Source organism: Ovis canadensis, chromosome 10 (genome assembly GCF_042477335.2).
Source record: "Ovis canadensis isolate MfBH-ARS-UI-01 breed Bighorn chromosome 10, ARS-UI_OviCan_v2, whole genome shotgun sequence".
Taxonomy (NCBI): domain Eukaryota; kingdom Metazoa; phylum Chordata; class Mammalia; order Artiodactyla; family Bovidae; genus Ovis; species Ovis canadensis.
In genome coordinates this window covers 32265303-32278848 of record NC_091254.1, presented here as the reverse complement: position 1 = coordinate 32278848, position 13546 = coordinate 32265303, and the positions used below count along the sequence as shown (strand labels likewise).

The 13546-nt window shown below is 42.3% G+C and overlaps 1 protein-coding gene across 1 annotated transcript; it reads right to left on the bottom strand.

Annotated features, from left to right (window-relative positions):
* Positions 1–3679: 3679 nt before the first annotated feature.
* On the bottom strand, positions 3680–12263 carry NUDT15 (nudix hydrolase 15). Its single transcript, XM_069601316.1, has 3 exons — positions 12057–12263; positions 8296–8492; positions 3680–6029 (listed from the first exon to the last, which is right to left on the bottom strand). The coding sequence occupies exons 1-3, from the start codon at positions 12212–12214 to the stop codon at positions 5869–5871; spliced, it is 516 nt and encodes a 171-aa protein (XP_069457417.1). The 5' UTR covers positions 12215–12263; the 3' UTR covers positions 3680–5868.
* Positions 12264–13546: the final 1283 nt, after the last annotated feature.

Below are 13546 nucleotides of genomic sequence, written 5' to 3'. Positions count from 1 at the left end.
TATTAAACCTTCATTTTAGGCACATTTCATATACACACACGTTATTTAGCAATTTCCTCAACACAGGAACTTGTCCTCATTATTCCTGTTAAACTGATGATTGGATTTCCACTCTCCCGCCTGGTTTTGGCTTTTGCACAGTTCTTTAACCTTCAGGGCATCTCTATTTCAGACTTTAGCTCCTCTCTCTACACTTACAGAAACAGCTCTCGTTTATGTCCCTCAGACGTTTCAAGGATCAGTGTAGGAGGACTTGCCTGGGATAGAGGACACCTTGGGGCTTGATTTAACAAACACATGAAGGGCTATTTCAGACTTGCCAGCATCCTGGCAGAGTGAGGTATAGACATTTCATTTTAGGAGAATATTGCTAGTAGTCATTAGTTTTTTCTATTAAAAGCAATTCTCAACCATTTGAGAATTAACTGCTTACTCAAGAGCTCTAAATCCTATTCTGGCCATTCGCTCTTTTAGAGAAATTATTTAGTGATAACTGGATGCCACTGCACACGTCAGATGCTGAGAAAGTACGATCCCCCTCTACCTTTTTACTTTTCACTATAAATAAAGAGCCCAGATTGGTTTTTCTCTTTCCATTGAAGTAAACCCTCATGTCTAGTTTGGTGAATTTAAAACAAATGGAAAACCTCACAAGCTCCTAATTAATTTAAAAATTAAAAATTTTTTAAGTCTACTGAAAATTTTTAAAAGGAGATAACGGAAGAAACTTGTAGTTTATGTTAAGTTTCTGAAACTATAAAACACCTGTTTATATAAGTACTAGCTAGCATAAAGATATATCTCAATGAATTCCCAATCAACTATACTTGGGATTAAGTTATTGAGGAGTTTCATCCACAAGCCTTGCCTGGGTTCTTATCAAGCCTCCCATATCTGCCATTCAAGGAGGAGGCTTCCCTGGTGGCTCAGACAGTAAAGAATCTGCCTGCAATGTGGGAGACCCAAGTTTGATCCCTGGATTGGGAAGATCCCCTGAAGAAGGGCATGGCAACCCACTCCAGTATTCCTGCCTGGAGAATTCATGGACAGAGGAGTCTGGTGGGCTGCAGTCCATGGAGTGGCAAAGAGTCAGATACGACTGAGCAGCTAACACTTTCACTCCACTTTCAGGGACAGAAAGGGGTTAAGTCAGTTGAAGGGAGTAAAACTAATGAGCAGGCAAAAGAAGGATGTGAATAATCAAATAGGAGTAGGAAAAACTGTGAAATTCATTAGTTTAAGGAACATACACTAATTTTACTTGAGCTCACTCTAAAACGTTTGGCAAAACAGAAAGAGATTTGTAAATGGTAAACTTGATATGTGCACATATAATTTAGAAAAAGGAAGCAATTAAAACAACTTTAAAAATGATCTTCATTCATTGGAGAAAGATTCTTTTGTAGCATGTATTACAACAGTACTCGAGTCTTCTGAAAGGGCAAAATTCAAATATAACCAGCTCTAGGAGAAGCAAGGGATTTTATAGAAATGGGTTCATGATGAAAAAAGATGAGTTTATGGTCTAATTCAGCAGTTCTCAAACTTTGGTTTTGAATCTTATTACACTGTTAAAAATTACTGAGGACCTAAAGATTTAAAAAAAAAATCACTCAAACTGATAAAGTTAGTAAGGTGCATATGTGCGTGCTCAGGCATGACCAACTCTTTGTGACCCCATGGCTGCAGCCTGCCAGGCTCTGTCCATGGGGTTTCCCAGGCAAGAATACTGCAGTGGGTTGTCATTAAACAAAAAATATTAGAACTGATCAATGAATTTAGCAAGGTTAATTACAGGATTAATTACATAAATCTGTTGTATCACAGAGAAAGTGAAAAATAATCCCTTTAAAAATCACATTTAAAAAAAAACGAAAAAACAAACAGGAATAAACCTGAGCAAGGAGGAGAAAGACTTATATGCTGACAACTATAAAACATTGATAAAGGAAACTGAAGATGATTTAAAAAGAATGTAAAGCTATCCCACGCTCCCAGACTGGAAGAATATTATTAATGTGGCCATATTACCCAAAGCAAATCTACATATTTAATGCAATGTCTATCAAATTACCCAAATACTTTTCACAGAATCAGAAAAAAATGATCCTGAAATGTATATGGAGCCACAGAAAACCCAGAATTGCCAAAGCAATTCTAAGGAAAAAGCAAAGCTGGAGGTATAACCCTCCCAGACTTCTGACAACACTAGAGTATCAAAACAGCTAATACTAATACTAAAAGCTGATACTAATAACAAAAACACACATCTGGATCAATGGAACAGGAGAGCGAGCCCAGAAATAAACCCACACCAGTTAATCTTTGACAAAGGAGATTAAAAATGCAGAGAAGACAGTCTCTTCAGCAAGTGGTGCTGGAAAAGTTTGAAAATTGCATGAAAATCAATGAAGTTAGAACACTCCCTTTTACTAAACACAAAAATAAACTCTAAATGGCTTAAAGACTTCAATAAGACGTGACATTATAAAACTTCTAGAAAAGAACACAGGCAAAACTCTGACATAAAATTGTACTAATGTTTTCTTAGGTCAGTTTCCCAACCAAGGCCAAAGAAATAAAAGCAAAAATAAACAAATGGGACTTAGTCAAACTTGTAAGCTTTTGCACAGTAAGGGAAACCGTAAACACAACAAAATGACAACCTACAGAATGGGAGAGAATATCTGTAAATTATGCAACTGACATGCAGCTCAACATAAAAAAAAAAATCATAAAAGTGAGAAGACCTAAATATCATTTCTCCAAAGACATACAGGTGGCCAAGAGCCATAAGAAAAGATGCTCAGTATCACAAATCAAAACTACGATGAGGTACTACTTCGTACCAGTCCCAACGGTCATCATCGAAAAGTCTACAAATGATAAATGCTGAGGAGGGTGGGGAAGGCAGCGGAACCCTACTACACTGTTGGTGGGAATGTACACTGTGCAACCACTGAAGAGGCCAGTAAGGAGGTTCCTTAGAAAAAAATAAAAAAGATGCCATATGATCCAGAAATCCCTCTTCTGGGCAGATACTCAGAAAAGATGAAAAGGAATTTGAAAAAGTTCACACACCCCAATGTTCACAGCAGCACTATTTACAATAGCTGAGATGTGGAAACGACCTAAGCATCCATGAACACAGGACTGGATAAAGAGGTGGCTCGCACATACAATGGAGTATCACTCAGCCACAAAAACAATGAACTAATGCCACCTGCAGCAACATGGGGGGCCACAGTCAGTCAGAGAAAGACAAACATCACGGTACCACTAATGCGTGGACTCTAAACAAATGGCACAAAGGAACTTACTTACAAAACAGACAGACTCACAGATGCAGGGAAAAGGCATGATTACCAGAAGGGAAAGGAGATGGGGAGGGACAAATTAGGAGCTTGGGATTAACAAATACACACTGTGTATAAAACAGATGAACAATAAGGACATACTGTATAATACATGGAACTCTATCTTACAACAATCTGTAAAGGAAAAGAATCTGAAAATGTGTGTGCATTGATACATATCTAAATCACTTTGGTATATACCTGAAACTAACACTACATTGTAAACAACTATACTTCATTAAAACACAAACAAACAAACAAACTGAGGCCCCAAAGAGTTTTTGTAGGATGTTATCTAGTATCATACTAGGAATTAAAACTGATAAATTTTAAGAATTCTTTTATTTATTTACAAATAACAAAACCCCATAACACAAAACTTGTATGTTAACATAATTTTTATAAAAAATATAGATGTTTTTCTTTAAAAAAAAAAAGAAGTGAGAAGCATGGCATTGTTTGACATTTTTGTCAGTTTCTTCCACATCTAGCTTACTAGGAGAGAGCCAGATTTTATCAGCTTTGCATTCACTCTACTAGAGTAACCTGTAACACGCAGTTTCTGGAAAACTCCTCTGTACACTCAGCAAAGAATGAGGGTGTGACATAAGCGACTCTGACCCCGAGGCCCTAGTCACGTCACAGTTCACATACAAGGAAATCGAATCTTGAGCGAGATCAACTGAGATCCAAAATGGTAAGGCCTGTTAACAATGGGATACAGATCCTGGATGGTTTAACTTGCTTCCCTGGGTTTACATTCCCAATCAGAAGTACACCCTAATGACCTGTCCTGTCTGCTCTAGTTGTAGGCACTGTCAAAATACATCAACAACAACAACAACAAACAGAAAAGGAAAAACCAACAAATGAGATAAATTCTGTGTTGGCACTTCAATTAGGATCTCTACTAGAACTGAAACGCTAAGACAAATTCTACTGCACTCTCCTCCACACACATCAATACCAGAGAAATACAGAAAGTGGAATTACCATTTTATAACATCACCAATTATCACATTTTCTCAAATAATTCATGACACAATCTCTGAAAATTTTTCACAAGTACTGAATGAAAAGGTGTTGGGTATATTAAGAGACTACAAATAAACTGTCCATCATGTGGGACTTTTCAAGTAAAATGGAGTTGTTCTGAAATGTAGATTTTTTTTGTTCTTTAACAGGACCTTATTCTGCCTTTTATGTACTGGGTTGGCCCAAAAGTTCTTTTGATTTTTAAGCAAAAATAAAACACATTTTTCACTTTCACCAATAACTGAACTGAACAACATATTCACCATTTTGTTCCACTACCTTCTGCCATTTTTCAGGCAACTTCATAATTCCATCTTCCCAAAACTTTTTATCTTTTTGAGCAAAGAACTGTTCCAGGTGCCTTTTGCAGTCTTCCAGGGAACTGAAATTTTTTCCATTGAGAGAATTTTGTAAAGACCGAAATAAATGGTAATCTGAAGGTGCAATGTCTGGGGAATATGGTGGAGGAATCAGAAGTTCCCAGCCAAGCTGTAACAATTTTTGTCTGGTCATCAAAGAAACATGTGGTCTTGCGTTATCCTGATGAAAGATTATGCATTTTCTGTTGACTGATTCTGGACGCTTTTCATTGAGTGCTGCTTTCAGTTGGTCTAACTGGGAGCAGTACTTCTTGGAATTGATTGATTGGTTTTCTGGAAGGAGCTCATAATATAGGACTCCCATCCAATCCCACCATATACACAACATCACCCTCTTTGGATGAAGACTGGCCTTTGGTGTGGCTGGCGGTGGTTCATTTCGCTTGTCCCATGATCTCTTCCGTTCCACATTATTGAACAGTATCCATTTCTCATTGCCTGTCACAATTTGTTTTAAAAACGGAACACTTTCATTACGTTTCAGTAGAGAATCACATGTGGAAATACGATCAAGAAGGTTTTTCTGGCTTAACTTAAGTGGAACCCAGACATCAAAGCGATTAACATAACCAAGCTGGTGCAAATGGTTTTCAACGCTCGATTTGGATATTTTGAGTATGTCGGCTATTTCTCGTGTGGTATAATGTTGATTGCTCTCAATTAATGTCTCAATTTGATTGCTATCCACTTCAACTGGTCTGCCTGACCGTGGGGCATCATACAGAGAGAAATCTCCAGCACGAAACTTGGCAAACCACTTTTGACATGTCCGCTCAGTCACAGCACCTTCTCCATACTCTGCACAAATCTTTTTTTTGGTATCTGTTGCATTTTTACCTTTCTTGAAATAATCAAGCATAATATGCCGAAATTGTTGCTTTTTTTCTTCCATCTTCAATATTAAAATGGCTACCCCCAAATTCACCAATTTTGATAACTTTCTTTTAAAAAATGCACATTGCTGTGACAGGTGTCACAATACAATCTCACAAAATTGTTTTAAATGAAGTTAGAGACAACTAAGCACAATAGTCGTCGTACAATAAAAAAGCCTAAGTGAACTTTTGGGCCAATCCATTAAAAAAAAAAAAAACAACTCAGTGAATCTCCTTGTTCACCTCCAGGTGACGTCCTTTATATCCTACCAGATGATCCAAATCTTCTTTAAAAGGATCGTAGCCTTGTTCTTTTAAACAACGTAGTGCCCAGAAAAGCTGGTCCAGGGGAGGAAATTCTTCCCAAGGAACCCACTCCCAACCTAGAAAAGACAGACATTAAAGCAATTTCTTCAGTTGAAAGGAAACAAAGCATATTCATTTTGGCTAGGTAACCTGTACTAAGAAAAATTAATTTTAAAAGTGATTTGCTACTAATAAAATGAAGCGCAATGCTATGCATTATCTTGGCTATACAAACATAATTTTCAGTGGCTCAGCAGTAAAGAATCTGCCTGTGATGCAGGGTATATGGCAGGAGCTGTGGGTCAGGAAGATTCCTTGGAGGGCATGGCAACCCACTCCAGTGTTCTTGCCTGGATAATCTCATGGACAGAGGAGCCTGGTGGGCTACAGTCCACGGGGTCGCAAAGAGACATGATTGAGCGTGCACAGATGCTCACAACAGGTGAATGTTTAAATATTATATTAACAAAAATACAATGATTATTAAGAATTCTACGTTCTAAATTAGTTTATGATTACATGTATATATCTATGTGTAACTACTGTTTCTTCCATTACGCATCTCTCTGCCTATAAAATACAGATATGTAGTTTTACTCTGGCAAGGGAGAGGACAAAGAATCCATGGACCTGGAACAAGTTCTGCAAGGGCTGATCAGCACCTGTGACCACACAGTGTGGGGGGGTAGGGGGAGGAGAGGTGGGGGAGGAAGAGGGGAGGCACACCCTAACCATGTGTTGCCAAGATGCTGAGTTAACTGAGTCTCCAGAGACCTGAAGTAGCGTCTACCCTCTCTCCTAGAGAAGGAAGCATCTGGATAATCCCTCTAATTATAATCTGTCGGCTGGAGGAAAGATGCGGTAACTAGCAGGCTGTTCGGATCCAGGGCCTGATGAACACAGGGCAGAGTCTGCATGCCCGTATTATAAATAAAACAAAACCCCCGAGCCACTGTACCTTGGCCAGTCATCAGCTCCCCTAGTTAATCTGGTACAATCCTGCCTTCCCATTCTTAAGGCGTGAATAATTTTTCTTGTACCCTAGGCCAGCTGAAGGCCTCTGGATCCTTCTTGTGTTTTTCTTCATGTGATACCATGAAATAAGAAATATGTATTTGGTCTTCATCCCTATTTCCTGGCAGGATTCCTAAAACCTTTGTATTAATAATTTCCTGAGTGACAGGGATCAGAGGAGCATCTTTCTGTTTTCCATGATAAGCCCCTTTCAACCAAGGCTGCGTCAATGCTGATGAGATGGCTGGTGGCTCCTACACAGTTTCGGGAAGTGGGTGCTGACCAGAAAGACAGAGGCATGATCACAGGGTTGGAACTTTCAGCCCACTGCTGACCCCCACACTCCACCTTAGGGGCGGGGAGAGGGGCTGGAGGTTTGAGTTAATCAATAGGCAATGGTTTAGTCAATCACAATAATAATAATCCTGTAACATAATGATGCTTCATAAAAACTCCACACAACTGGGTTCAGAAAGCTTCAGAGCTGAACACGTCAAGCTGCTGGGAGGGTGGTGCATCCATGCCCCCGTCCCCACACCGTCCCGTGTTGTTGTTTAAACCCTGTCTGACTCTTTTGCAACCCCATGGGCTGTAGCCCATCAGGCTTCTCTGTCCATGGGATTACCTAGGCAGGAATATTGGAGTGGGTTGCCATTTCCTCCTCCAGGGGATCTTCCTGAACCACAGATCGAAACCCCATCTCCTGCACTGGCAGGTGGATTCTTTACCTCTGAGCCAGCAAGGAAGCCCCAGAGACAAAGTGTAGTACACAGTAAATAAACGGCTATTAATTAGTCATTAAAGCTTTCAGAGCACTCAATTCAACACAGAAGGTAACAGATTAGGTGTTTTGCAAGCTAATCATTTTCTATAAAAGAAAGTTATTATCTCTCTTGCACAGGTGAGAAAACTGAGGAAAACACATTAAATGTTTTGCTTAAAAAAAATCAGTTTGAAACAAACACGAGCAATACAACTAACACTGTTCATTAGGACGGGCCCACTGTAGGTAATAACTCATTTCATCCTTACAACAACCCATCTGAAGTAGCTACTATTATAACAAATGAGAAAAGAGGCCCAGAGACCTAAAGAACTTGGCTGGAGGTCACAAACCTCTAAGCGGAAGAACCAGGATGCAAACCAAGCAGTCTGGCTCTCGACCCATTCTCTTTCCTGTTCTATCCTTATGTCTTCAGAACCTCAGCAGATTTAAGCTCTAATTAAAGTATAATTACATTCTAACTCTCTTCATATGGTGACATAAAGTAATCTTCCTTCAGACATATGCTCTCGTAGAAAATGCACTATTGTATATAATTCTCTTACTTTCATTCTTTTCAGGCTCTAGATTCTTTGGTTCTGAATCATGAGTCAGGTCCACCTCTCCTTTCATTAAAATAGTGACATAATGGTAATTCTCTTTCTCAATGAAAGAATTCACAACCGAGGCAAAGCGAACATTTTTCAGGTGAAGAGCTGCTTCTTCCCAGGTTTCCCTTTGAGCACATTCTTCCCAGCTTTCACTGGAAAACAGAAACACACCACCATATTCAATTCTATTTATTCATTTTTTTTTTTTTAGCCATGAAATTCCTGGCTAGAAATTTCCAGTGTAACCCCAAAAGAGCTGTAATTGATTCATGCTTTAAAACAATAAATCAACAACCCTCCTTGGATAGTGTTTATCCTGTATCTAGTTATCTGAAGACCAAAAGGGCTTCATATTGAACAACAAAAAATGAACATTTAGCCAATTCAGCACCAGTTCACTTGCCTGGAAGCAGCATGCAACCAGGAGGTGGTCTGATGTATCAGTTAGGAGCACAGGCCTTGCAGTTAACGAGACCTAGGTTTGAGTTCAAAGTCCATTACTTTCCACCTTGGATAAGTAAAAAGATAATGCTACTTTCTCACAGGCTTGTTTTAAGTGTATCAAGAAGTAAGTAAAGTCTTTTCCAGTAGGTTCAGAATTTCAGTTTATGCCTCAAAATTGAGAACAAAAGGCATTCACAAAATATTAAAATACACTGATGTGATTAGTTCACCTTCAACATATGATCCATAATAACTAGATACTGACAAGAACTGATACTCTAAAAGTTACCAAAACCTGCATATAAATTCAAACATTTCACTATTCAGTTTTCATACATGAAACAAGATTAAAAATATATAGCATCTCCCTTTAGAAATGGTTCCAAATGGAATTTTATAGTCAGATAAAGTACATGAAAAGTGAAAACAAGTATGAAAAGAAATCTGTGTGGTTCACTGACTTTTAGATTAAATTTCCTTATATTTATGAAGCACTTTAGTATGTGAGATATTCAGCAAAAAATAATACTGTTTCTCTATCTTTTGTACCTTGACTATTTCTCTACCTAATCTACCCTCACTCTACCCATTAGACAGATCTTTGGAGGGAGGAAAGTTGTGAATTTTCAGGCTGTGGGAATGTTCCCTTTCTTCCTGATGGGGGGGCCACCTCTGCCCCCAAACCAACCAAGAGGCGCTCCAAGAGAAAGAAACGCTCACGGAGACGGGGTGACCACGGACTCTCAAGGAGGCACCGGTGCGCCACCCCCACTTAAAGGGCTGAGCTGTGGAAGCATACAGGGCTGCCCGGTGCCTCAGAGCAGAGGACCAGCAGGCAACGAGCTGGGGAAGTCTGAAGTGCGTTGCGTGGGATGCACGTGAACACAGAAGCTCGTCCCCACTCTCGGCATTTGCACGGTAGGAGCCTGGCGAAAGCAGCCCACGATGGCTGAGCAGAGAAAACGAGCAGCAGACGAAGCAGCACGTTTTCTCCGGGCCAAGCAGATGCTGTGAGACTACTGGGGACCCGGCAGAAGAAAACGCAGCGCGGGGCGCCAGCACCAGGAGCTGGCGACCAGCATCATAAGTTTTTGGTCACCTGTGTCAGGGAACTGTGCAGTGCAGAAATCCTTGTAGGACTGGAGGACTTCCAACCAGCACCAAACATCCGCAGAAAGACCGCACACGTGAATACTGCACCCAGAGGGCACATGCAGCAGCAGGACCCAGGGGAAGCTCTGCGCCCTCCCCTCCGACGCAGAAAGAAATCAGAAGCACCGGCCGAGAGCGCAAAACAAGGGCCCGCACCTCCTCTCCCCACCACAAAGGAAACAAACGCCTGGAAGGAAGAGGACCGGAACGCCCAAATACTACTTTTTTCTTTTTTAATTTTTACGATGTTGTGTTAGTTTCTGCCGCACAACAATGTCATCAGCCATAATTGTACATCCCCCCTCCCTCCATCCCGTTGATGATGGAACAGGCTGGGACCTGGGGCCGGTTACGTCTCCTCTCCTCTGTATCCGGCAGAACAAAAACAAATAGGGACCAAAAATAACTATACCAGCGCACAGCTGCCATAAATTATGAACAAGATTTAAAAACCCAACTGCCACTTGTGGGCTGCCAGGAGCAAAAGCAGGGCACCTCACATGATCTCCGCACCCAGCGCCGTCAAGGGGTGTGCTTGCCTGTGCGATTCCATTTTTAATCTAGTGATTTTATTATTTATTAAGTGATAGCTTGCTGCTACTGCTAAGTCGCTTCAGTTGTGTCCGACTCTGCGACCCTATGGACTGTAGCCTGCCAGGCTCCCTCTGTCCATGGGATTCTCGAGGCAAGAATACTGGAGTGGGTTGCCATTTCCTCCTCAATGAGATCTTCCCGACCTGCTTCTGTTATATCGCCTGCATTGGCAGGCGGGTTCTTTACCACTAGTGGCACCTGGGAAGTCCTAATCACATGCAATATATACCCTCTCTTTGGTCTAAATTGGTACAAAACAGTAAAAAGACATTTTCAAGCCAGTTGCAAAAAATGCTGGACTGGGTATCACAGGCGGATTCTTTACCACTGCGCCACCTGGAAAGCCCCTTGAACGTTTCTGATGCTGTTTATCTGCAGCAGACGTCATCCTTATTCTCACTTTGAGATAGGATGGAACCCTTTCCCGGGGTGCTCGCACCTGGACAAAGTTAGAGACTAAAAATAACGCATGCACAGTTGGGGAAATTAAAGGCAAACTACAAAAAAGGCCACAGACCTACAGCCATTTGTGAGCTGCTCAGTACTATTGCCTGGAAAATCCCATGGATGGAGAAGCCTGGTAGGCTACAGTCCATGGGATCGCAAAGAGTCGGACACGACTGAGCGACTTCACTTCACTTCAGAGCGAAGCAGGGTTACCAGGCATGACTTCCGTGCACAGAACCAAGGGAGCAGGCAGACCACCTAAGCTGCACCTTCCGCGCAACCTGCAGATCCGTGCCCACGCCCCACTCCATTTAAGAAACCAGCTCACCACCACCTCCCGCTCCAGGAGAGCGAGCAAGGGCACCTGTTTCTTGTTCTTGCTCCCTCCCTCCGGCTACAGCATGAGCCCGGACAAAGCTCTGCCTAAATTCCTCCTCTGGCATCTTACCAATTTCTATCGATTAAAGAGTCCAAGAGCCCGGGTGAACCCACCTTCTAGGTCAATCTCAGCCTTTCTTCACCCCTGTGTAGAACCAAACTTTCTCTGTCGGTCTGACACCTCAATTCACAGAAAGTCAAAGCAGAGAAGGAGACCATAGGGAGTACTTCGGGCGATTTCCCCGTTTTAACGAGGGAGGCAGAGAGGCCCAGGGTTTCCGTCAACCATTCGCCTGGTTAGAGCGCTGAGACTTACGGAAGCAGGAAAATAACATACCGCCTGAGTTTAAATCTCCAGCAAACCATGCAAATGTCTGAAGGGACAACTACACTATTCGAGGCCTGTAAATACGCACTTCCGGCCTTTCTAGCGCAAGCAGCAGGAAAAAGACAGCTCACACCAACCAGCCGCGTCAGGGCTCGAGAAGAGCTGACCCCTGGAGGGCAGCTCGCACGCGGACGTGGCGACTCCTGCGTCCGCCTCGCGCAGAGCAGCACCCCCTGCCGGCCTCAGGCGAGAAAGACAAGCGCGCGAGAAAGGACGCAGCGTCAGCGCGCACGCACGCACAGATGCACGCAGGAGGCGACGTCGTCCTTTGCGCGCCCGTTCCGTTTTCCCAGTCAGTCAGGCGGCTGCTTACCCGAACTCCAAGTGGCCCCCGGGAAGCTGGAAACTACCGGCTCCGAACGACCCTTTCCTCCTTCCCAAGAGGACGCAGCGCGGATGCCTGCCGCTGGTCACCACGACGCCCACTCCGACCCCCGGGCGCCGCCCCCGCGGCTCCACGCTGGCCGTCATCGCGCGAGAGGACCAGGCCGGCCGCGACGGGAAGTGACGTTCGGCCCCCCTCCCCGCCCCCGCCCCCGCGGCCGCTGCCAATCAGCCTGAGCAGGTGAGGGCGTGCAAACCTGGCCTCGGCGGTTTGCGTCTCTATGTGTCTGCTTCATTTACGGCTTTCAAATTGTGATATTTGTTTCCTCCCAGGGGACTGCGCGGCGGGAGTTTTTCGTTTAAGCGAGTGCCGTTTACTGTGGATGTTTCAACGTGCATTATTTATCTACTCTCAGATTACTCCTCGTGCTTACCAGCCACCTACTTTTTTATAAACCTCTGTGCCTTTGCACATCCTTTTTTTTTTTTTTTAATGAGCTTCACTACAGTTAACTCATGCTATGTTTAATCGCTCAGTCGTGTCCGACTCTGCGACCCCTGGACTGTAGCCCTGTCCGTGGGTTTCTCCAGGGAGAAATACTGGAGTGGGTTGCCATGCCCTCCTCCAGGGGATCTTCCCAACCCAGGGGTCGAACCCAGTCTCCCACACTGCAGACGGATTCTTTTACTGTCTGAGCCATCACGGAAGCCCAGACTCATGCTACTGTATTTCTAATCAGTGTAGTATTCGAACAAGGACAAATAATACAGAAACACCGTGATACAAGAGTATTAAATCATGGGAAGAAAATTAAGGACTAATTAATCAGTTATGCTGGGACAAATTAGTTTTCTATTTACCTTTCCAGTTTGCATGGCATGCACCAATAAAAAAAATCTCAGCTGAATCAGAGTTGTTTGGTTTCTGGTTGGAGAGGATCTTTATCTTTAATTTAAATTGTTTTACTTCTAAAATAATGTGCACATAATTTTAACAGGTGGTACAAAAAGTGGAAGAATAACCTCATTTTCTACTCCTGCTTCCATTCACTTTTAATTCTGAGCTGTTATTTCTGACCCTTGCTTACATATTTTTAAGTAATATGCTTACACTGCATGTTATGGTAAATGAACTGATTAAACATTTTTAAAGCATCTCTCCTTCCACCCAGAAATTCAGCAGCCTTCAGTGTGTTGTGTCCATAAAGATACTCTGTGATGCTTTCCCAAATAAAATTGGCAACATATGAAAAGGAGACTATTGATATATCATGACTAAATGAGGTTATTTCCAGAAATACAAGTCTGGCTTAATATTTGAAAACAATGTAATTCACCATTCTAAAAAAGGGAAAAAAGGAAACATATAATCATGTTAATAGATGCGGGAAAAAATCTGATAAAGTTCAGTACTCATTCAAGATTTAAGAAACAAGCAAACGGGAACCATTAAAGGGTGCCACTTACTGAACTATATGC

Coding starts and splice junctions, on each gene's coding strand:
- NUDT15 (XM_069601316.1), bottom strand. CDS start 12,214: ATGACGGCCAGCGTGGAGCCGCGGGGGCGGCGCCCGGGGGTCGGAGTG. Junction 8,493..12,056: donor GGGGGCCACTTGGAGTTCGG/GTAAGCAGCCGC, acceptor TCTGTTTTCCAG/TGAAAGCTGGGAAGAATGTG. Junction 6,030..8,295: donor AGAGCCTGAAAAGAATGAAA/GTAAGAGAATTA, acceptor TGTCTTTTCTAG/GTTGGGAGTGGGTTCCTTGG.